We start from the raw sequence: 23,122 nt of genomic DNA, 5'->3' as shown, positions 1-23,122 counted from the left end.
TGTTTCTTTTAACTGAATGATATCCTGAATGATATGACTGATATTCTTAAAAAGAGAATAGTTGTGTTTAATGTTTACCTCCACCACCTCTACCAGGATTCAGTGTTCTGTTTCCTCCCTTTCAGTCTACCATGACTAATTAAGATCAACTTAAGATCAAATAGCAAACTTTACAGTCACAGACCTGTAACCATAAAGCAAGGACCAGTGACAGCCTCACAGAATAAATGATATCTGAAGAAAGAAAACATCTTGAAAATATTTACAACTATTTCAGAACCGTAATATTTGCTGATAATCATGAGAATAAGCTATGTGAAGACTTTGTTTCCAGTCTTGTCTGTCACTGTGGTGTTTCTCTATGTGAGTCTGATGAGGAATGATATTCATACTCAAGAGAAGCAGCTCCACCAAGTCCAGCAGAACTTCTCGTTCCACAGTGCATTTCTGATCAACAAGCTGGACAAACTGGAGGCTCATTTAATAGCAGTAGGTGAGTTACTATGCGTTTAATTATTTCTGTTTAGCTGTTGTTTTATGTAACTTTCTAAGCACTCTTTAAAGTTAGCATGAAATCTATATATATATATATATATATAATCCACTTTTTAAAAAATATTTTAAAGTGCAATTTGTTTTACATGTACATGCAAATATTGTTTATAATAATATATTATTTAGCACTAATTGAAGGAACATTATGGTTTTATATCAATGTAATATAACTACCAATTTTTAAATGGATATACCAACAGAAATCTGTTAATGTCTTTGCTGGTACAGCAGAATTAAAGATTCTAAGCAATTTTACTGAACTAACATGTATAAAAAATAAATAAAAAAAAACCTGCAGAAGAGAGAAGCCTCAAAGAGAAAAATCAGAAGAAGCCAGCAAAGAAGCTGTTTCCAAACTCAAATCTCTTCAAGGTATGGACTGTTGAACTCTCTGAGGATGACCAGAGGAAGGCTGAGGATCTCTTTCAGAAATACGGCTATAATGCCTTTCTTAGTGACCAGTTGCCTCTGGACCGGGAGCTGCCGGACACTCGAGACCACAGGTGAGTTTCAGCGGTTGATGGACACACTCTGAAATTCAACATCTGTCTTGATGCATTCATCCATTTCTGTAGATGCATTGGCCGTGAATACCCTCAAAATCTGCCCACCCTCAGCGTGGTGCTGATTTATCTGGATGAGGCTCTGTCTGTCATTCAAAGAGCCATTTGCAGCATTATCAACAGAACTCCAGCCCACCTGCTCAAAGAGATCATACTGGTGGACGACCACAGCACAAATGGTTTATTTCTCTCAAAACCCCATCCAACCCTCGTTTTAGATGCATATTGTGCTCAAAATAAGCTATTAATTCTGTTTGTATCTCTTCTGAAGAGGATCTGAAAACACAGCTACATGTTTATATCAGCTCCATCAATGAGAAGCACCCAGGCCTGGTGAAGATGGTGACCCATTCAGAGCAGAAAGGACTTTCCCAGGCCAGAATCTCAGGGTGGGAGGCTGCCACTGGGGATGTGGTTGCCATTTTAGATGTCCACATTGAGGTCCATGTCAAATGGTGTGAAATTGCTCAGTTAACTTTACATTTATGCACTTAGCAAATGCTATTACCCAAAGAGACTTGCAGTGCATTGAGGCTATACACTTTTTTTTACCATATGTGTTTTCCCTTAATTTAACCCACAACCTTTTGCTCTGCCAACCCAATTTTTCACCACTGAGCCACTAGTATTTGGCAATACTATTTGCTCAACTAGATGGAATTCTCTGTCTTAAAACAATATTACATAGCTTGTGTGAAGTAGTGTTGTTTTAGTATTAATTAGATTAATTATTAGTTAGAGAACACCATTCATTATTAACTAGTTTGTTATTACTACTAGCCAGTGTTGGGAAAGTTCACTTTCTACATGAACTAGTTCAAAGTTCAGTTCACAAATTTTAAAATGAACTAGTTCAGTTGATAGTTCAAACTACAAAATTTTGAACTAAGTTCACAGTTCCAAAAATGAACTAGTTCATAGTTCTTTTTTTCCATATGTTGCTGCAAGCTATTATTTTTCAAAATTATTGCAACAGCCCATATAGAATCACAGACAGCAATTATTTTATCAGTTTAAACAATGAAGCTATGCGTCAGATTTCATCTTCATATCCAATTTTGAATCCTTATCCAACCAGGGTTTACATTAGCATTGAAGGGACAGCATTTCCCCATTGTTGCTTTAATGCTTTGTCTCCCATTCTCACCGACCTTTTTTTTGATGACGCGTCACGCGTGTGGCGGACGCATTGCGACACTGGTGGCTGGTGTTGCCAGATTGGGTGTTTTTCCGCTACATATTAAGACCCGTTTACGGTGTGTTTTAGCCGGGTTTTCGCCTGGAAGGCTCTATAGACATCTGGCACCCTATTGAACGAAGTTAACCTGAGAGAGCGTGCCGTTCATAGACACCAGAATGAACGAGTTCACAGTAACGTTCATCAGGCATTAATACAGCACATTCAGTTCATGTTCGCCCAAAATATGAACGAGTTCATGAACTATCGTTCAATGAACGCGTTCAGGCACAACACTGCTACTAGCATATTTCCTTATGAAGCCCATATTAAAAGTGCAATAGGAGATCTTGGAAAATGCTAACATTAGCCTGATAGCACTGAAAGCAAACATCCCACCCTCTTTGCAATCGCTGTCCAAAGCCACGCCCCCTGAATGCATTTATGCTTACAGACCAGAATATCAGAGGCAACATTACTACAATAGGTTACATCAGCAGTTCCCAATTCCAGCCCTTGTTCTGAAGTGAAGTAAACCCCTGCTCAGTGCGTAGGAAGCAATGAACACAGTGAAGGGATCATATTGATCGAAACACAGTTCATTCAAGTAGCTAACTTCTAATGAGTAGGTAGTCTGAATCGGGTTTGTTAACTAAACGAGACATGCAAAATATGTGCGCAAGGACTGAAATTGGGAAGCGCTGGGCTACATCATGTGTCATTCACCATTGAGGAAACTTTAAAAGTACCAGGAAGGAAGACCGGGTTGTTGATGTTTGTCTGCCATTCTCGCTCTGTCTTCACAGCGTGCGTGAACGATCTAATGACGTATTCTGTCTGCGCGAGCAGGGTGCGTAGAGGTATGAAGATACATTGACAGGCAGGTAGGAATACCATTTAGAATGCTCGGACCAAGCATTTTGATTGGACATACATTTCTTGGTCCTACTTCTGCCACAGAATATATAAATAAATATGAATATATTTAGACATCTTAACTTAATGATTACAATAGTGATGTAAAGAGACTTTAAACCAGCATAACAACAAAAAAATTCTGAAGACTGTCACCTATTGCACCTTTAATGCCTTATTCTGAATGACCATTTTCTAGATCCCTTAACCCTACCCCATACCTAAACATAGCTACTACAACAACTACCTTACTTACTATCAATACACAGCAAATTAGAAGTTGATTTAGGGGGCGGTGGGACATTCTCCATATTTTTTTAATTAGGGTGTAGTGATTTTTTTATTTTTTTAAATTGGTGTGTAATGTATAAGTGCAATGTGTGGGAAAAATAGAGTGTATGAATGTGTATGAAATGTTTCTCAAGTACTTTCTCTCTTTTAGGGCGGAGCCTCTGCTTGCACGTATCCAGGCTGACCGTACACTGGTCCTGAGCCCTGTGTTTGATAAAGTCAATTACTACGACTTGCAGGTGACAGAATATTTCGCCTCTGCTCATGGTTTTGACTGGGCTCTCTGGTGTATGTACGTGGGATTCCCTCAGAAGTGGTATGAAAAAAACGATCCTTCACAGCCAGGAAAGTGAGTGTGTGTTGCTGGTTTAATATTTTATAATGTAATCCATCTCAGATGTGAGTGTAACAGATTCGTCCTCTTCCTGTTCTCCAGGAGTCCCTCTGTAATGGGAATACTTGTGGTGGATCGACTGTTCTTTGGTGAGATTGGGACTCTGGATGGAGGGATGAAGGTGTATGGAGGAGAGAATGTTGAATTAGGAATACGGGTAATTCCCAAACAAGTTGATCATTCTCCTTAAATGCTATTTGCTCTAAAATGTAATTAGCAATGGTGACTTGGGAAAAGATTAGTAAGAAATTAGTTACACAAGAGCATTTTATGGACAAAAACCTGACAAATCTTTAATAATTAAACATTTGAACAATGCATTGAGGTGTTTGTAAATATGATTTGAGTGGTATTGTTGAATTATTGTTCAATAATGCATTTTTTGTGTTATGGCTGCATTACCAGCTCAGTTGTTCATTGTTTTTCAATAATTAATCAGCCTGTTGTCAATTATTCCTTACATCCTATAGTTACATGGTACTCGTAGTCCACAGTGTTGAATTTTTCTTCCATGTGTTTTGGCTCAGGTGTGGCTGTGTGGAGGAAGTATAGAGGTTGTACCCTGCTCTAAAATTGCTCACATTGAGAGGGCACACAAACCCTACGTGCCTGATATTATCAGTGTGATGAAGAGAAATGCACTCAGAGTGGCAGAAGTTTGGATGGATGAATACAAAATAAATGTGAACATTGCCTGGGGTCTTCCTGTACAGGTAGATCTAATTAAAAGTTACAGCCAATTAAATTCTGCATTTTCAAGGCCAGTTCTAGGAGTATTAAAGTGTTGCTTCTGTCTGGTTTAGTTTGAGATACATAACGTTGTGACTAGAGGTTTTGAGATTTTAAATGTTAATTTGTTTTGGCACTTTATTAGATTTATGATCTGCAAAGTATTCTGTGTTTCTGTTCTTTCATGTTTTCACAGAAACATGTAATAGACATTGGTGATGTATCAGAAAGAAAAAAGCTGAGAGAGAGGCTAAAATGCAAACCATTTAAATGGTATCTGGAAAATGTCTTTCCTGAGTTAAATCCCATGAATGATTTACTTGGTTATGGAGTGGTGAGTGACATATGGTTCACTATGAAACAAGATGGTTAGTTTGACCATTTAATATAATTTCCTTACTTTCTCTATCAAAACAGCTGATTAATGATCTGCAAACAAGTTTATGTTTGGATAAGGGGCCACTTGAAGAGAACACCCATTTTATATCCATGTCATTTTATGGGATCACAGGTAATCTCTTCTCTTGTCTCGTTATGTCTCGTCTTCTCTTCTCTTCTCTTCTCTTCTCTTCTCTTCTCTTCTCTTCTCTTCTCTTCTCTTCTCATTTTCAAACTGTATTTTGGGGAATATTTGACAAAACTCCAGTTTCTCATCACACAGATATTTTACTATACAGCAAATGGTGAGATATTTGCACATCCCCTTCAGTCCCTTAAAAACAGTAGGAACCGCTGTCTAATTGATCCTGGCTCAGGCGGGTTTCCAGAGCTGTCCTGGTGTTCAGACACTGAAAAAACAAAGCATATGTACTGGGACTTCAAACAGGTGAACAAATAATTACACCCCAAACATAGGATAGGATACTGTAAACTGATAGGATACTGTAAACATTGCTTGGAAAAATTCATATTCTTATTTGTTTTCAGGGACAGGCTATACAGAACAGAGAAACCAAACGCTGTCTGGAGATCAGCGCTGACCAGACAGGAAAGTTTGAAAAGAAAGTTTTTCTTCAGGACTGCAGAAACCAACACTGGAAGATACAGAATGTAATTCAGGACTTATGAAATGCAAGATATAATCAATCTACATAAATGCAGCTGAGATGGTTTTGGTTGATGGGATCACAAGAAGATGAGAGCGATACATTCCTGTTTATCTGTTTTTTTAATTTGTCACTTTTGTCCTCTTTTGACCACTTTCCTGGTTTCTTTGAGGGCAGATCTATGGGTAGGGCTTTTTCTGATCTTTCAATCAAATATTGCCAAATAAGCTCCTGCAATTTATATATGAATGCATAAAGAAACTATGGAAGATGATACGAAAAGCAGTAGCTTTCGTTTCTGCTCAGATAGCTGCATAACTATGATGAACGCTCTGAGATTGTGTTAGAATCAGGACTGGTAAGAAATCATTGTGCTTTTTAAAAAAATTTTCCTTCAAAGTAAACTTACGATTTCAGACAGCAAGGTTAAATCCTGTCTGGCTTGCACGCTTCAACAACACATCCCATAATGTTAAAGAATTCGGTCAGTAGGCGGAAAGGAGGTGATATTTAGTGAATGCATTCGAACACATGAGAGTCTACACTGTGAAAGCAAGCCGCTCAAATGCATTTTCAACTGGAAGTGGTCGAAAGTGGATGTTTAAAATGTTTCAGACCCTGTTTACACCTGTATTTAGTGTCGTCCACTTATGATCAGGTTTTTTAAAATGCAACCTAATACCAGGTGTAAATAAGGCCACTGTGATGGTTCTTGATATCACTGTCCGCCACTACTGCATCAGGAATTTGAGGACCCAGTTACAGGTGCTTGTGTCGACCTCCAACAGCTTCAGCTTTTCCACCGCTGTTGTGGAATGATTATATTAAAAGCCGAGCTGAAGTCAATGAAGAGGATCCACGCATAGGTGTTCTTCCACTCAAGGTGTAACAGCATAAGGTGGAGTTTGGCGGAGATAGCATCCTTTGTGAATCAGTTGGTATTTTAAGGAAACCGTAATGGGTCCAGGTTAGCATGCTGCATTACCAGCTGCTCAAAGCACTCAAAGCATTCTATTACAATCGGTGTGAGGGCCACAGGGGCAGAAGTCAATAAGGCAGACTGGGTTTGGCATTTTTAAAGCATGTAGGCAATTCTTGTGTTTCATCCAGTAAATGTAACATCTAAGAGGTTCGGCTGAAAGAAATGTTTGAGAACGGGGGTGGTGTTGGGGCAGTGGATAAGACACATGCCTTTGGTGTGAGAGACCTGGGTTCGAATCCACTGTGAGACACCAATGTGTCCCTGAGCAAGACACTTAACCCATAGTTGCTCCAGAGGCGTGCGACCGCTGACATATATAGCAATTGTAAGTCGCTTTGGATAAAAGCCTCAGCTATATGAATAAATGTAAAACACCTGATAAAGAGCAGGGAAAGACTCAAGCATCCCCCAAGTTCCCATAGGACACAGAGTTTGGAAAATATATCAATGATTGGAAGTTTATGTTTTGTTATGAAATCAATGTATCTTTCTTGAATAAACAATCAAACAACAAAAAAAAAATAGTTTGCCCTGTCACTAATTGCCCACTTTAGCGGCATGTTGTCACAGAATGTCAACGTATATTAAAGCAGTAGTTTAACCAAAAATGATTCTTTCATTATTTACTTTGCCTCACACATAATTAGATATTTAGCTGTTGTTTTCCATACAACAAATGGAAATGGAAAGCTCCAAAAAGGACAGAATTAGTTCATATGACTTAATTCTACCGTCTTGTATTTCTGGGACTTCCAAAGGCATATGATGGCTAAGTCTGATGAAGAGGTCAAAGTTTAAGTTTTTATTCTGTGAAAATCTTGATATCCATTATAGCACTCCTTTGAAATCTATGTGAAATCTTGAATCTGTGGTGTTTTTCCATGTAAACGTAGATTCATATATGAGCTTGATGATTAATGATATTCACACTCAAGAGAAGCAGCTCCACCAAGTCCAGCAGAATGTTTTGTTACACAGTGCACTTATCCTCAACAAGCTGGACAAATTGAAGGCTCATTTAAATGCAGTGGGTGAGATATATGTTTTGCTTCAGTGTTGTTTTAGACTTTGAATACTTGGTGAACACAAATTATTGCTGAAGAGAAAACCCTCAAAGAGAAAAATGAGAAGAAGCCAGCAAAGAAGCTGTTCCCAAACTCATACCTCTTCAAGGAATGGACTGTTGAACTCTCTGAGGATGACCAGAGGAAGGCTGAGGATCTCTTTCAGAAATACGGCTATAATGCCTTTTTAGTGACCAGTTGCCTCTGGACCGGGAGCTGCCGGACACTCGAGACCACAGGTGAGTTTCAGCGGTTGATGGACATGCTCTGTTGTGAGCGAGTTCAAAACACTGCAGTTTGTGATATCCGGTTCGCGAACGAATCACTCGATGTAAACAGATATTCTTGAACCAGTTCACCAAATCGAACTGAATCATTTGAAATTGCTCGCGTCTCCAATACACATTAATCCACAAATGACTTAAGCTGTTAACTTTTTTTAATGTGGCTGACACTCCCTCTGAGTTCAAACAAACCAATATCCCGGAGTAATTCATTTACTCAAACAGTACACTGACTGAACTGCTATGAAGAGAGAACTGAAGATGAACACCGAGCCGAGCCAGATGACGAACGAAAGATTGACTCGTTGGTGAACTAACCCTTTAATTCTGTTTGTATCTCTTCTGCAGAAGAGATGAAAACACAGCTACATGTTTATGTCAGCTCCATCAATGAGAAGCACCCAGGCCTGGTGAAGATGGTGACCCATTCAGAGCAGAAAGGACTTTCCCAGGCCAGAATCTAAGGGTGGGAGGCTGCCACTGGGGATGTGGTTGCCATTTTAGATGTCCACATTGAGGTCCATGTCAAATGGTGTGAAATTGCTCCGTTACATTTAGCAGGTGCTTTTATCCAGAGAGACTTGCAGTGCATTCAGGCTATACATTTTATAAAAAAATTTTTTACCAGTTTGTGTGTGTTTCCTTGGAATTGAACCCAAGACCTTATGCGCTGCTAATACAATGCTCTACCACTGAGCCACTGGTATTTAGCGATAATATTTGGTCAACTAGATGTCTTTCAACAATATTGCGTAGCTTGTGTGAAGAAGTGTTGTTTTAGTATTATTTAGATAAAATTGTAACACTTAAGATTACAGACCACCATTCATTATTAACTAGTTTGTTATTACTACTATCATATTTGATTATGCAGAACATATTAATGCCTTATTCTGCATGACCATTTTTTTTTAGATCCCTTAAACCTACCCCATACCTAAACATAGCTACTACAACAACTACCTTACTTACTATCAATGCACAGCAAATTAGAAGTTTATTTAGAGGGGTGGTGGAACATTTTAGGGTGTAGCGAATTTTTAAAAAAAATTTATTGGAGTGTAATGTATGGGTGCAATGTACGGGGAAAATAGAGCTTATGAATGTGTATGAAATGTTTCTCAAGTACTTTCTCTTTTAGGGCAGAGCCTCTGCTTGCACGTATCCAGGCTGACCGTACACTGGTCCTGAGCCCTGTGTTTGATAAAGTCAATTACTACGACTTGCAGGTGACAGAATATTTCGCCTCTGCTCATGGTTTTGACTAGGGCTCTCTGGTGCATGTACGTGGGATTCCCTCAGAAGTGGTATGAAAAAACGATCCTTCACAGCCAGGAAAGTGAGTGTGTGTTGCTGGTTTAATATTTTATAATGTAATCCATCTCAGATGTGAGTGTAACAGATTCGTCCTCTTCCTGTTCTCCAGGAGTCCCTCTGTAATGGGAATACTTGTGGTGGATCGCCTGTTCTTTGGTGAGATTGGGACTCTGGACGGAGGGATGAAGGTGTATGGAGGAGAGAATGTTGAATTAGGAATGTTGAATTGGTGTTCAGACACTGAAAAACCAAAACACATGTACTGGGACTTCACACAGGTGAACAAATAATTACACCCCAAACATTGATAGGATACTGTGATATATTACAATCTAAACATTGCTTGGAAAAAAATTATATTCTTGTTTGTTTTCAGGGACAGGCCCTACAGAACAGAGAAACCAAACACTGTCTGGAGATCAGCGCGACCAGACAGGAAAGTATGAAAATAGTTTTTCTTCAGGGCTGCAGAAACCAACACTGGAAGATACAGAATGTAATTCAGAACGTTTGAAAAGCTAGATATAATAAATCTATATAAATACAGCTAACATGCTGGAGTGTTAGTGGTAAAAATGTGAATGCAGCTATGAACTCAAAGAGACTGTGTAAAAAATGTCATGTTTCATACACTGTAAAAAATATTCAGAGATGAGGTCGTTGTCAGGAGAAAGGTCATCATGTGGGTCATTTTATTTACGGCTAAATTATTATTAATACATTTTACTAATATTTAGATTTGGGCATGGGCATGTTACGTTTATGAACTTTCTGTTCCCTTATTTGGTCACCTTCCTTTTCTTGTTTTGTTAATTGATTATTCCCCACCTGTCTCCAGTTCCCTCATCACCTTCTGTGTGCTTAAATACCCTGTCTGTTTAGTTCCTCCTGGTCCGTGATTGAATGTTTATTGTATTAACACTTCTGTCTATGTATACTGTGTTAATGCTGTTATTTGTATGGTTACCAGATATTGTTTTGTTAGTGTAGTCTATCGTCAGTAAAATCTTCATTTGATCCCGATCCTCCTCTAGGCACTTTGTCTTTCGTTTAGCACAAACCTAAATTTGTAACAGGGCAGGCATTCACAAAAGGGCATGTTATTACAAAACAATTAGAGGAAATTTTGCTTTGACAAAAGGGCACTTTGGGCACCAAGGGGCAAAGGGGCAGGTGCTCAAGCAGGTGCTTAAGCCGCAATTTCACTGTTTAAACTATGTGTTAATCACATAAATTCATCCCTGATGAGCATAAGATACTTATTATTTTTATTTAATGTTATTAAGTCAAGAAAATATTTCTGAAAACATTACCAGGTATAGACTCTGAAGATCAGAAAATAATGGTTTAATTTGTCCTACTAACATTAACTAATATGAAGAAGTGTAGAAACCAGCACTGAAGTATACCGTATGTAATTTAGGACTTATGCAGGAAACTCAGTGTTATAAATGCTTTGGACAAACCTCATAGAGACAATCAACCTATAATAAAATTTTCAATCCCCTTAGTTTCAAAAGATAAGTAATAATAAAAAAAAATACAATCCTCTCCTCTTCTGTTTGTCATGGTTCTGAATTTTCTGCCACAAATTTGTTCCACTTTTCCTTCCATATCGTAATAGCTTTATCCTGTAGTTGTGGCGACAAAGAACTGTACCTGTTAATTAAGGGGAAAATTGCAACCTTAAATAATTCTTCTGCATAACAAAAAAAAAAATTCAAATAAAAGTATGTGAATAAATAAATCTTAAGCACCTGATTGAATTCATCGCAAGTTCCTTTAGAGTCCCCAGGTTTGCGCTCAACCCACCAATACCCACAAAGACCTGGTAGAAATCATAAGAGAGTCCTGTGGTCCCGAATAAGGTGGGATCATCAGAGCTCACCACTATGGGATGACCATCTGACATTAGTACAGCAGCGGGATGGTTTCGCAAATCTGAGACCAGTTTTAGCACCTGGAAAAGATGAAACACTGTTGATTCAACCAATCACAATGAGATTACTGACACAGTTCTTTTCAAGATACTTCTGTCAAATTATTGATTTTATTCACACTGGTGGAGCGAACCAAAAAGAACATTTAGGACTTTATTTGGGAGACAGACTGTCCCCTGTGTGCTTTGAGGGGTGAACATACGTTCTCTTTTTCTTTGGCATGTCTGCGGCATGATTTCTAAATAAATGTCTGGGTTTGGGCTCTGTTTTCTTATTGACATTCTCTTTACAGTCCTCATACATTATATGTACACTTATTCTGAATTGCTTTGACTGTTCTCTGTACATCCCTCCTTCTTGCATGACACAATTGGACCATTGTGTAAACTGGCTGCATGCTTTTGTTTTTGTTTTTTCTTAATTAAAAATTAATAAGCAAGGCCAACCCAGGTGAAAAAAATACAAAATTCAAAATAATGTAATGCTTTACTTTCCATAAAAAGTAACACAATATTGTAATGTATTACTTTTTAAAGTAACTTTCCCCAACACTGCTTTTAGCAAGTATGAAACAAACTAACAGAGGTGTCAAGTAACGAAGTACAAATACTTCGTTACATAAGTAGAAATTTGGGGTATCTATACTTTACTTGAGTAATTATTTTTTAGCCGACTTTTTACTTCTTACATTTTCACGCAAGTATCTGTACTTTCTACTCCTTACATTTTAAAAATAGCTTCGTTACTGCTATTTCATTTCGGCTTGTTTTCATTCCGGCTTGTCATCAGTCAAAAAACAAACAAAAAAAACTATCCAGACAAATCGCGCCATCCGGATGGAGTGAATTTGATTGTGGTTGGATGAGAAGTATAAACAGATACCATTCCGACACTCTATTGGTTTGTACGCGATCCATCGCACCTGCACATGACACAAATCACGTCACACTCCAGCCAGGACATAGCCAGTTTTGGGTTCGTTTATCAAAAAATATATTTCTTAAAAGTAAGGTTGGGTATGGAACCGGTATGCACCTAACTGAATAAGAGGAAGCAGATTTCGGTGCCTTTTAAATGCCTGAGCGATCGATTGAAATATTTGTCCTAGTTCTCCGAAATGTACACAAGAAGCACGGGCATCGCTAGGCTTTTTTAGCGGGGCTGTAGCATTTAGCTCCATAAACCGTACACAAATTTGTGATCGCCTCAGAGTCATTCCCCTTAAGTTTCATATGAAACCGGCGTCAGACCGGTCTCCTCTCCGTCTTTCAGCGCGCTCTTCAATCCGCAGACCGCGGCGGAGCAATGCGAGCGGAAACAAACACAGAGGACACAAGGTGTGTGTTTATCGAAAGATTGTTAGAATATCCGTATCTGTGCAGTTCTTTGTCATAAATGCAGTTTACAAAAGGTCACGAGGGAGCAGTCGGTTTCTCATCTTCTGTAAAGTTTTCGCTGCGTTCACCGCTCATCACTAAACAGCTGTTTCCTCCAGCAAAAATCTAGCCCTTAACACATATGAACGAACACTTACACTTATTTAAATATACTTAATTTAATCGTACGAACTTCATACATACACTAGCTACTGTGCAAAAGTCTTGGGCACGTTAGTATTTTCACTAAAGAATGGTGTTCGGCCAGTTATTTATATACTTTGCTGTTTCAGTATAAAATATCAGTTTACATTTCCAAACATTCATTTCGCCGTTGTCATACTGCTTGTGCATTCAAAATCTCACTAGATTATTAATAAAATTAATGGCAAACTGATATGTCCTACTGACACACTACAGCAAAAGATATAAATAACTGGCTTAAAACCCTTTTTTGGGGTGAAAATACTAATGTGCCTTAGACTTTTGCACAGTAGGCCTACCCTACTTTACAAACGACTGTTGCTACTTTATAAAGAATGAGCATACAGTCATTCACAGAATGGATTAAAGACAGTGACAGACAGCACTCTTCTTAACTAAATATCAGAGTGAGTGACAGAGATACAGTCGAAACATTATGTGTGGTTTTTGTATTAAGTAATGACCCAGATTATGAAATACATTTATTAGCCTTAGGCCTTAGATTGAGCACAACTTGGGAAATTAGAGCATCCAAGGTGAAAGCTATGTATTTATTTTAAATATTTGTAATGTTCTTTAATGTTATCCATAGTTTTTTTGTGGGTCTTTTTTTAAAAGTATCGGTTCAGGCACCGTTTAGGCGCCGGTACCGTTTTAAAAGTATCGAAATGGCACTGGATTATTTCTCACTGGCTCATTTACCAAATGGGTGCTTTCTCTTCGTCCTCCACAAATTAAGCTACTGTAGGTAGTTCGGTAGCGAGACGTTTTAATAAATTATCGTTTGCGATTGGCGACGCGATTGACAATGTTGTGATAAGTAGGCTATACCAACTCTGTAACTCGTTACCCCCCCCCCCCCCCACACACACACACACTGGACATAGCAAATACAGGAAGCTATCAATCAAGAAGGTATCAGGATTATGAGTTATTTTTCATTTTTAGTTTTTGATTAATCACTTGGATTAATCATTAATTATGACAGCACTATAATCTTTATTGTATATAGACAACCATACAAGGCTAATTGTTTTTTAGCCTCCACCAATGTTCTTGTCCATTGCCCTTGCAGATTCCTGCAGCTAAACTTGGATGTACATTTACATTCCATTAAAGGTTATTGATGACATGCCTCTAAAGTTTGACTTTTTGCACCATAACAATACTTATAGGCAACTATAGGGTGACCATATGAGCCATTTTCCCAGGACACGTCCTTACCAGGATTTTTATATTGCCTAAAATATCCAGATTTTGGCTGTTTGTGCTTTGCAGATCGATCATTGTATGGCATTCATAAGAGCTATAGAGAGCAGAGCAGACGGCTCCTTATGCATTAGAACCACTCTCTTGGTACTTTGGTGTCATACAATGATTGGTGCGCAGCGATGCTTCAAGTTGAATGAACGAACAAACACCTAACATGTACGTGTATTTGCGTTACTCTGATCGTTCTCTGTAGATCTCACCTTATCACACGCCACGATTGGTTGATTATGTAACATACCTGCATGTTATTGGTCAAACTACTTTGGATGTTTTAGGCAATATAGAAATTCTGGCAAGGACGCGTCCTGGGAAAATGGCTCATATGGTCACCCTAGGCAACTAGTCATCATTTCTCTAGTTCTTTAATGTATTTGCACTGTACTAAAGTACATTAATTTTCAATGGGCATATATGCGGCTGAAACAGGTAGCCTAGTGCATCCCAAATTTTTCAACATGAACATTTTAATATAACATTATAGTCATTATGGCCTATGGCTTTTAGAATAATGTTTTTTTGAGGAGGTGGGGTAGTGCACAATTGGCCCCTGTGGCGCGGCCTAAGCTTTTGTTCTTAATGGCATTTTTTTCCCTTACATTACTTTTACTTTTATACTTTAAGTAGTTTTTTAAACCAGAACTTTTACACTTTTACTTGAGTAAAAAGCTTGAGTTGATACTTCAACTTCTACAAAAGTCTTTTTAAACCCTAGTATCTATACTTCTACTCAAGTAATGAATGTCAATACTTTTGACACCACTGCAAACTAAAAGATGAGCAAAGCCAAAAGCCAGACATTTTAGGCAATTTAGAAATCCCAACTAGGAGGACGTATGGTCACCCTAGTTTTGCACAACAAACCTTACCTGATTGGAAATGGGACACAACTCCACCGCCACTCCTCTCGTCCTGGACAGCTGCTTGGCCAGGGGATGATGAACCAGCGCAAAACCATGTCCAATGCGGCTGGTGTTAAACAGCAGAGCATCTAACACATTCCTGTCCACATCTGTACCATCCAAATCTAAAAATAAACACCCACAGCAAGCCAATTTCAATCTATCCAATTCAGCTGTTACTGTAACTGTAACTGAGTGTAGTGACGGGGCTTTCATGAAGATTTTGTTTCATTTCTCCAAAAACGAGTGACCTACATATACTGACCTGTCTCTCCAGCATGGAAAAAGAAAGGAAGTTGCGTCTTTATTTCTGAAGGTAGTGATAAGGCGTCTCGTAAGTACCAGATAGATCTTCCAGTGTCTTCACGACCTACCTACAGCAATAAATTGATCAAATTAGAGAAAAATTATATTAAATGTTGTAATATATATATATATATATATATTTTTTTTTTTTTTTGCATTATAGGTGCCACGTCAACTTCTAGAATCGACACATCTGACTCCTCGTTCAGTTATTTTGGCTTTGTTATTGCTGTGGATTGCTTGCACAATGCAGATGTTTAGTATTTAGTATTGCATTCTGGCAACATGGCTGTGAACTGTAACTTAAGTCAAGGATGAGATTACCAGGTCGAAACCAGCAACGATATCTGGATATTTTCTCTGCATTTCAATGGCCTCTTGTACTGCCTGCTTCACTTGAGACACACTAAGAGACCTGTGTAAAAATCCATTCATATCAGACCAATGTGAATATAATGCTGCATCTTGAAATGAACAATCTTAGTATATTAAATCCTGTTAAAAAATCATAGACAGTATAATTCATCTTTCTAATTCAAATGACAAACTGGTTTTTATTCTGGAGTAATTAATGGCATGTGTCTTTGCTTTTTTCATCTCGAGTTTATGTTTCAAGGAAGCATTATTATCCATTATTATCCAATGTTTCACCTGTTAGTCTAGGATTCATTGAAAAAAGAAAAATCTTATTTGGATAGTGGAAATGTAATTTCCTATTTTAGAAACAGTAACCATTGAAGTGACTTTATGAAATAAGACAACATGGCTTATACTCTTTAAAAGGTTAAAAAATAATTGTATGGAATGTCATTTATCACACTTCAGCTGTAAAAAAAAAAAAAAAAACAACTTTTAATCATAAAGCTGACTGTTATGACCCAGAAATTAAAGTTATTTACCCAAGATTGTTTTTATTATTATTATTATTATTATTATTATTATTATTACTGTATTGCAGTGGTAAATTAAATGTGTATTCAGCTTATACAGTTTATTCACATGAGAAAAGAGACAATTTATTGATTGATATAGATAATTTAATGTAGTTTTACCTGTGGACAGAGAAGATTAAACGAGATCCTATGAAATCTGGATGATTTGCTCTGAACTGCTCAGTAATGTTTCTGTAGACCTCCAGAGACCACGCTCTGTCATGGGTGGTGCCATCAAGTTCATATACCTAAAAATAATTATATAGTACACATTTTCTAAGAGCATGTATATGCTTAATTATGGTGATGTGGTCTATCAGTCACAAACCTTGGACTGTCCAACCCTCAGCTCCAGGTACATGATGTTGTCTTCATAAAGCTCCTTCAGGGCCTGGTAGATATAGTCCTTAAAGACAGGTGCATATGTGATCAGCCCAGATAGAGCCAAAAAAGTCTTCTCAAACCTGTCCCATACTGCATCTTGTGTTGGATAAGACATCTCCGGGTCTTCCGTGAAGAGTGTAAGATTCCGCATTAAACTGTGAAATGTAATTTGTTACATTAGTTAGAGTTAGTTCTGGAACTAACAACAAACAACAATAGCACTCATTATGTCTATTATTAAGGGAAAAGTGGTTATTTTTTCATTTCATTGTTCTAGTACAGTTATCAAATGTAAAAAAGAAAAAAAAAAAGACAAACATGATATGTTTAAACTTCAATCAGCAAAGTAATGGAAAATGTGTTCACAATTTAATGCGAAGAACTTTTTAAAAAAATAAGCTTTTTACCCACAAAATCTAATTTTATTTCCCTGCTTGGATGAAAATCCACAGATGTAAGAGAGACAGTTAAACAGTTGACTTTTACCATTTTCAAATTCATTCATCTGATATCTGGGTCTGGCGGTAGCACTTTTAGCTTAGCTTAGCATAGATAATTGAATCTTATTAGACCGTTAGCATCTCACTCCAAAATGACCAAAGAGTTTCTATATTTTTCCTATTTAAAACTTGACTCTTCTGTAGTTATAACCTGCACTAAGACCGACGTAAAATGAAAAGTTGCAATTTTCTACGCCGATATGTCTAGTTATTATACTCTCATTGTGGTGTAATAATCAAGGAACTTTGCTGCTGTACCACAGGTGAAGCAGGCGCAATGAAATTATGCATCGCCGGAAAATATTTGGCTGAATAGATTCAAAAACAGTAAAACTCAACTGTTTAACTCTAGGGGAGTTGGAAAATGAGCCTATTTTCAAAAACAAGTGGAGTGTTCCTTTAACATCACAAGGCCAATAAAGCCACACTTAAAAATTTATGAATTTCATCCCTCAACCAAGTGGTAACGGCAAGCAATTAATACTTTTCATTGCACTATAATGGCCACTTTCATTGTTTGTACCAGTGAACACTGGTGGCTATTTTATATCAGATGTTGAAATACGTTTAATCACCTCTTATCAAAGGCAGTGACATCACTCAGACTTGCTCTTAGCACATCTAGGCGTTTCCAAAAAGAGCATCCCCATCGCAGAAAGGGCGTATTGGTGGAGAAAAGGAACTGCACTGAGCCGTCCCACATGAAGCAGATGTAACAATAAGGCCTGTACGTTGCATTCATCACCAGCCAATCCACACTCACCATAGCAGTGCTGTGGATGTGAAGAGCAGCACCTGTAAGGGACAGCCATTTTATCATCTGAAGGACAGGTGTTTCCCAATTTTACAAGTTACCAGTTTTTACCCTTTGGCATTTTCTGTAGCAGTTTGAAGACAAGGCTTTTTTGCACAATGTGCCGGACTTTGAAGAAGTGCTTGGATGGTGGGAAAGGTGAAGCAGCCATTTCTTTCAGCTTCAGATTGTGCAGGAGTGAATCCAGTTGCTGTTCAGCAGCAGTGAGCTCCACTCTGCCCCCTACCTGCTGGGACATGTCCTGCTTCAGCATCAGATCCCTCTGATGGGGATCAGGCATTGGATTACACTCTCTGATACACAGTGACATCAGGACAGTCAGCGCTGCCATGCTGGACATACAGAGATCCTGAGATGGAGAGAGAGTGATATTCCCATTCTTGTTAGTATTTTTTTTTAAATAGGATTTTTGTAAACTTTTACACAGCTTTTTTAGTGTAGTTTGCACCTACACTGAGCCTGCACATTAAAGAGTTAAACTCTAAACTTATAGCTTTAAGTCTGAACCTTATTATGGAATATGTACTAGTATTTTATAGCCAGAAGCAATGGTTTAAAATGCCTTGATGAATCTGTTTCTTAAAAACATACTTTTTTTTTGTTTTGCTTTATAAGAGATTAATTGATGGACTGGAGTGGTGTGGATTACTTGTGGATTATTGTGATTTTTTTAATCAGCTGTTTGGACTCTCATTCTGACGGCACCCATTCACTACATAGGATCCATTGGTGAGCAAGTGATGTAATGCTACATTTCTCCAAATCTGATGAAGAAACAAACTCATTTACATCTTGGATGGCCTCAGGGTGAATACATTTTATGCAAATATTCATTTTTGGTAATCTATTCCTTTAAACCAAAATAAGTTTCACTTCTGCTTCTAGCCTACTACTAATAATAGTTGAGCTGTTTTCTCGCACAGTAATATGATTATTAAAAAGCATTTGAAAGGATCTATTGTAAGTTAATTTGGCATAGTTTTAATTTCATAAGTCTATTTAAGCTCTTATTGGAACATTAATTTTATTAATATTTCATTTACGTGATTATATTAATTAGTATTATATTCAGCACACGTTGTTAGATCTATTTCCTTAAAATTTTAATATGGTGGTAGTTTGAATCCCAGCTTTTGCAGTAATCAAATAATTAACTTTCCTAGCAATCTAATCTGGAAAACCTCAACATTAAGAAAAAGAATAAACCTTAAACAATTGCAAATAATAAACAATTCCAACCTCAGGCTGCAAGTTACTTTACCTTCGAATGCATTCTGCTCATCAATCCTTTTGTTTCTTCTATTCGTTTCAAATCCAGAGAGCATGTATTTCAGCAGCTGTCTGTCTGTATTCTGCAATACAGTTCCTCATTCTGCAAGACCAGCACATGCTGAGAATGTGATGACAATAGAGCATGTGACATACAGAGAAATCTCAAGTGACTCAGGAACAGGGGCCTTTTGCAAATGCTTCTCATTATGACATTCCTCTAATGACTACATTTACCCGTTCACAACACAAGACTCTGTAAGAACACAATGGAAAAAGATTGGTTTACAGTATTGTTTTTTTTCATTATATATCATTTCCACATCAATATAATCTTTGCAGCATTAACAGATGCGATTGCTTGTGATATACAGGTCATGCTCTGCACCACAAGAAGGACACCAAATAAAAATTCAACACACTGTACTTTTCAAGTCTGTGCCACCGTTTTGTCTTTCTGAGCGATGTTCAAGTTGGGTCTGTCTTCTGCTCCACAGCCACAAAATGAGTAAATCGCAAACAATCGTGGAATTTCTACATCAGTTTAAGACTGTGCTCAGTCATAACAGTGTTATATTACAGCTGCACTCAGAATCACAACCATGAGATGTTATGGACCGGAGTTCTAGCAGCCAATCGAAACACTATTTTGATCCTTTTTACAGCATTAATTAATCACGACATACAGAACACAAACATTCACATGATATTTTTTAAATACAGACAGACATAGGAATGGAGTCTTTAACATCAGAATAAAAATAAAAGTACAACATCAAACAGTTGCGTTCTGCCGTGGTTTTGTGTGAGTGAGGATTAGTCCATGAACTTGCGGTTCTGGTTTGGGCCAAATAGGGCGACTCGTATTTCAGGCATCATCTAAAACAGAAATCAAAAGAAATTGAAAAATCTGCTATACATTTCACACCGTTTCTCATAAATTGTAACCCTCAACTCAATTTCTGTACCTGCTGTGCGATAAGGCCCAGCCTGCTCTCCAGAGTGTTGGACACTTTGATCTTCCCATCAGCATTATACAGCTCAATACCACCAGAGCTACACAAAAAAACACAAGAGACTTTCATTTCATACATTTAAAAACCACAATTTCAATAATAATAATAATAATAATAAATATATATTCAGACTAACTGTGACCCTGGATGTGAAAACCCAGCTAAAGTAATTTTTTTGTGATTTACTGTTTTCTACATAAAATCTTTATACGCTGAAGAACATTCTGTGAAAATGTAACCTTGATATCTTTAATATTGACTGTGTAAGACTTGTTATCTCATAATTAGATTTTGAGACTTTTGCCTGGATTTCACAGAGAAGGTCACACTTTTGTAAACTAGAAACTGAAACGGCAGATGCTCACACTTCTGGAGAGAGGAAGTTCTCCTGGTCAATGCGCACTTCAAGATTGTCCTTCACTGCTGCCTTGTAGATGGGAATGTTTTTCTGCACAGCAGCCTAAAAAACATGTTTGTGCTTGATTTATATCATGAAGTAATCGGTTATTAATCATTTTTAGTATCATTGATATACCACTGTATAAAAAAATTTGAAATGCCTCGGCAACTAGCTGACTTTGTATATATATTTTATTTCAGTTAACATTTATTATTTGAAGTAACAATATATATATATTTTTTTAAGGTTTTAGGCTTAGTGGACTACAGACCTGCACTATGCCCACATCCTGTTTGCGGCAACGGATGGTTACTTTGGGTTCCAGGAGCTGGTAAAAACCCTGGAACATGAGAATATCAGAGTGTGTCCCAATAAGACTCACATACAGTCTTTGATAGACCTATACTGTTTAATTATATATCGCTCACCTGCAGGACAAGTCCATCCATCAGAGCCGCATATCTGGATGGATCTCTAGCTACATTCGCTAGTCGCTGACGTGCATCATTTAGCAAATCCTAAAAATGTTAATAAAAAAATTAAAACTGCAGCACAAACAGACAACAGAAGCCCAATATCTATTTTAAGGCTAGATGTGCCACAAAAGAGAACAGGATCTAACCGAAATCATGTCATCACGGGCCTTCAGGACCTTCAGTCTGGCCTGGTTCATTAGGTTGGACATTTGACTGTGGACAGGAAGCCAACAATTATAACAAAGTGAATCACAGTCAGAACATTCATAAATAATGAAACAATGTGAAACTGTTTTACTGCATGAAATACTTGTTTGAGTAACAGATTAAGAGGAAACTGGGAGTTTCCAAAGTAATGATTTGGGCGTCAGAGGAAGTCACACTCACATTTTCTTCTGCTGTTCAATCTGTTTCTCCTTCTTCTCATAATACTCCATAATCTTCAGACGCTGAGTCTGAACCAGTCGGCCTTTCTCAATGTTGAACTCCTCCTCCGCCTGCAGGGGTCAGGAATCACTTATCATCATATCAGCTCTTATCAACAGCCCGTCTCCAAATGTCACATTATCAGAGTTAGTCTTTAGATGTTTTAGTGGAATAATTTAAAGCTATATGTAAGTAAAAAGTACCTTTGCATCAATCTCCTCTGCTTTTTCATTGGCCTCCTGCTCAATGAAGGCCATCATGTGCTTGATCTGGAAAGATATGGGAATCAAGAGAGGAACCATTCAATATCTATGTATTGCAAATACATGCATAATGTCTTTCTTTCATTTTTTCCTTCTTCAAATTAAATAAAATACATTGTTAGACTGCTGTTTGTTGTTTCCTATGAGATAAAATCATCTTAAATCTGTTTAAAGTTCCAGCAACAATGAGTTGCCCTGTTGTGGCTCCTTCAATAGGATGTTGAATGTGTCTGTCTAGTGTTTGTGAGTGCTTACTATGTTATTACAATGCAGAACGTCCTACACCTTAATAGTTTGCATAATCTACATTCTAAAATGAGTCATTTTGTGGAGAATATTTGATATTACTCATCACCCTACCTTGCTGCATTTGTTTTGGAAAGAGCTGCTCATTTTAATTTGTCTTTATTCATTCTTTATGCACATGTTAACGTATTAAAATGCGTTACTATAAAATCACTATTATGATACATCTCGTGATTCAGGCGCATGTCTAATTAATAAATAACGAACAACCTTGAAGGCCACATCATCGGATTATATCACGATGCTCGTGCAAGGGCTCATCAAAAACACTGAATTCATCTAATCACAAAGTGGTTAATCTCGCTATAGTGTTGCGCTGTTATATATAATAAATGATGCATTTGAACGCCTTTTCACCTGCTTCTGGACGTCGGCATCGCTGAGCGCCATGACTGCTGCTGGGGCTGCTGTAAGAGGATTTTAAACTCCACCGACTGAAAAACGCTCGTGTCACGAAGACGGAAAGACGTCTAAATGTTAACTTGATTTTAGAAATGTTTTCGAAAAGCCTACAGGTTTAAAAACGCACAAAACATGGCATGAAGTGTCGTGACAGAATCGTGAAAATAGACTGGAAGGATCAGCTGATTCTCAGTCAATGATGACACACGCGTCACATGATGCGTGTTTCCTCTCTAGGAGCCAATCAGATCTCAGTGCGCGTCTAGGCTTTTTGTTAAGGTTTATATATATATATATATATACACATATAGGCCTACATATATATATTATTATTATATAATATATGAAAACGAGGCTATTTGAGGCACTGAAGTACAGTGCGCTTAATGGATTGGACTGTCGTTTGGAAACATGCTGATTGTTCAGTTGATGAAATCTCGTTCCAAAAATAATAATAATAATAATAATTTAAGTAAACCAAAACAGCAAGTGCCATTGTTAAAACTGTGAGTCCGTCTCACAGCCTCGTTTTCATCAGCGTTTGATTCAATACAGCATCAGAATGTTCATTAAGATGAAACCTGAAAATGAACACAAACAGTATTTGTACACATAGGATC

At 37.6% G+C, this 23,122-nt stretch overlaps 2 protein-coding genes and 2 pseudogenes across 2 annotated transcripts; 2 read left to right on the top strand and 2 right to left on the bottom strand.

The window, feature by feature from the left end:
* Positions 1–300: 300 nt before the first annotated feature.
* Positions 301–5,753, top strand: LOC132105526 (probable polypeptide N-acetylgalactosaminyltransferase 8; annotated as a pseudogene).
* A 1,809-nt stretch (positions 5,754–7,562) lies between these two features.
* LOC132105370 (probable polypeptide N-acetylgalactosaminyltransferase 8) lies at positions 7,563–9,890 on the top strand (annotated as a pseudogene).
* Positions 9,891–10,582: 692 nt separating this feature from the next.
* On the bottom strand, positions 10,583–19,363 carry ada2b (adenosine deaminase 2b). Its single transcript, XM_059510699.1, has 10 exons — positions 19,206–19,363; positions 17,996–18,293; positions 17,706–17,925; positions 16,575–16,785; positions 16,367–16,494; positions 15,639–15,729; positions 15,274–15,382; positions 14,976–15,133; positions 11,075–11,277; positions 10,583–10,976 (listed from the first exon to the last, which is right to left on the bottom strand). The coding sequence occupies exons 1-10, from the start codon at positions 19,224–19,226 to the stop codon at positions 10,883–10,885; spliced, it is 1,533 nt and encodes a 510-aa protein (XP_059366682.1). The 5' UTR covers positions 19,227–19,363; the 3' UTR covers positions 10,583–10,882.
* A 378-nt stretch (positions 19,364–19,741) lies between these two features.
* Positions 19,742–22,713, bottom strand: atp6v1e1b (ATPase H+ transporting V1 subunit E1b). The gene is made up of 9 exons (XM_059510700.1): positions 22,458–22,713; positions 21,735–21,800; positions 21,493–21,602; positions 21,252–21,318; positions 21,058–21,147; positions 20,901–20,969; positions 20,595–20,689; positions 20,182–20,269; positions 19,742–20,092 (listed from the first exon to the last, which is right to left on the bottom strand). Exons 1-9 carry the CDS (start codon positions 22,488–22,490, stop codon positions 20,030–20,032), a joined length of 681 nt encoding a protein of 226 aa, XP_059366683.1. The 5' UTR covers positions 22,491–22,713; the 3' UTR covers positions 19,742–20,029.
* Positions 22,714–23,122: the final 409 nt, after the last annotated feature.

Source organism: Carassius carassius, chromosome 26 (assembly GCF_963082965.1).
Source record: "Carassius carassius chromosome 26, fCarCar2.1, whole genome shotgun sequence".
Lineage (NCBI taxonomy): Eukaryota > Metazoa > Chordata > Actinopteri > Cypriniformes > Cyprinidae > Carassius > Carassius carassius.
Note: the sequence above shows the minus strand (reverse complement) of the source record. Positions and strands in the feature narration are given on the sequence as shown.

Excerpts from the sequence above, each read along its gene's own strand:
- ada2b (XM_059510699.1), bottom strand. The coding sequence starts at position 19,226 with ATGAGCAGAATGCATTCGAAG. Across the intron at positions 15,383-15,638 it reads TCGTTGCTGGTTTCGACCTG|GTAGGTCGTGAAGACACTGG; the intron begins GTAATCTCATCC and ends TTATTGCTGTAG. Across the intron at positions 15,134-15,273 it reads TTTCCATGCTGGAGAGACAG|ATTTGGATGGTACAGATGTG; the intron begins GTCAGTATATGT and ends GTTTATTTTTAG.
- atp6v1e1b (XM_059510700.1), bottom strand. The coding sequence starts at position 22,490 with ATGGCGCTCAGCGATGCCGACGTCCAGAAGCAG. Across the intron at positions 21,319-21,492 it reads ATTGAACAGCAGAAGAAAAT|TCAAATGTCCAACCTAATGA; the intron begins GTGAGTGTGACT and ends TCCTGTCCACAG. Across the intron at positions 21,148-21,251 it reads CCCGTGATGACATGATTTCG|GATTTGCTAAATGATGCACG; the intron begins GTTAGATCCTGT and ends TAACATTTTTAG.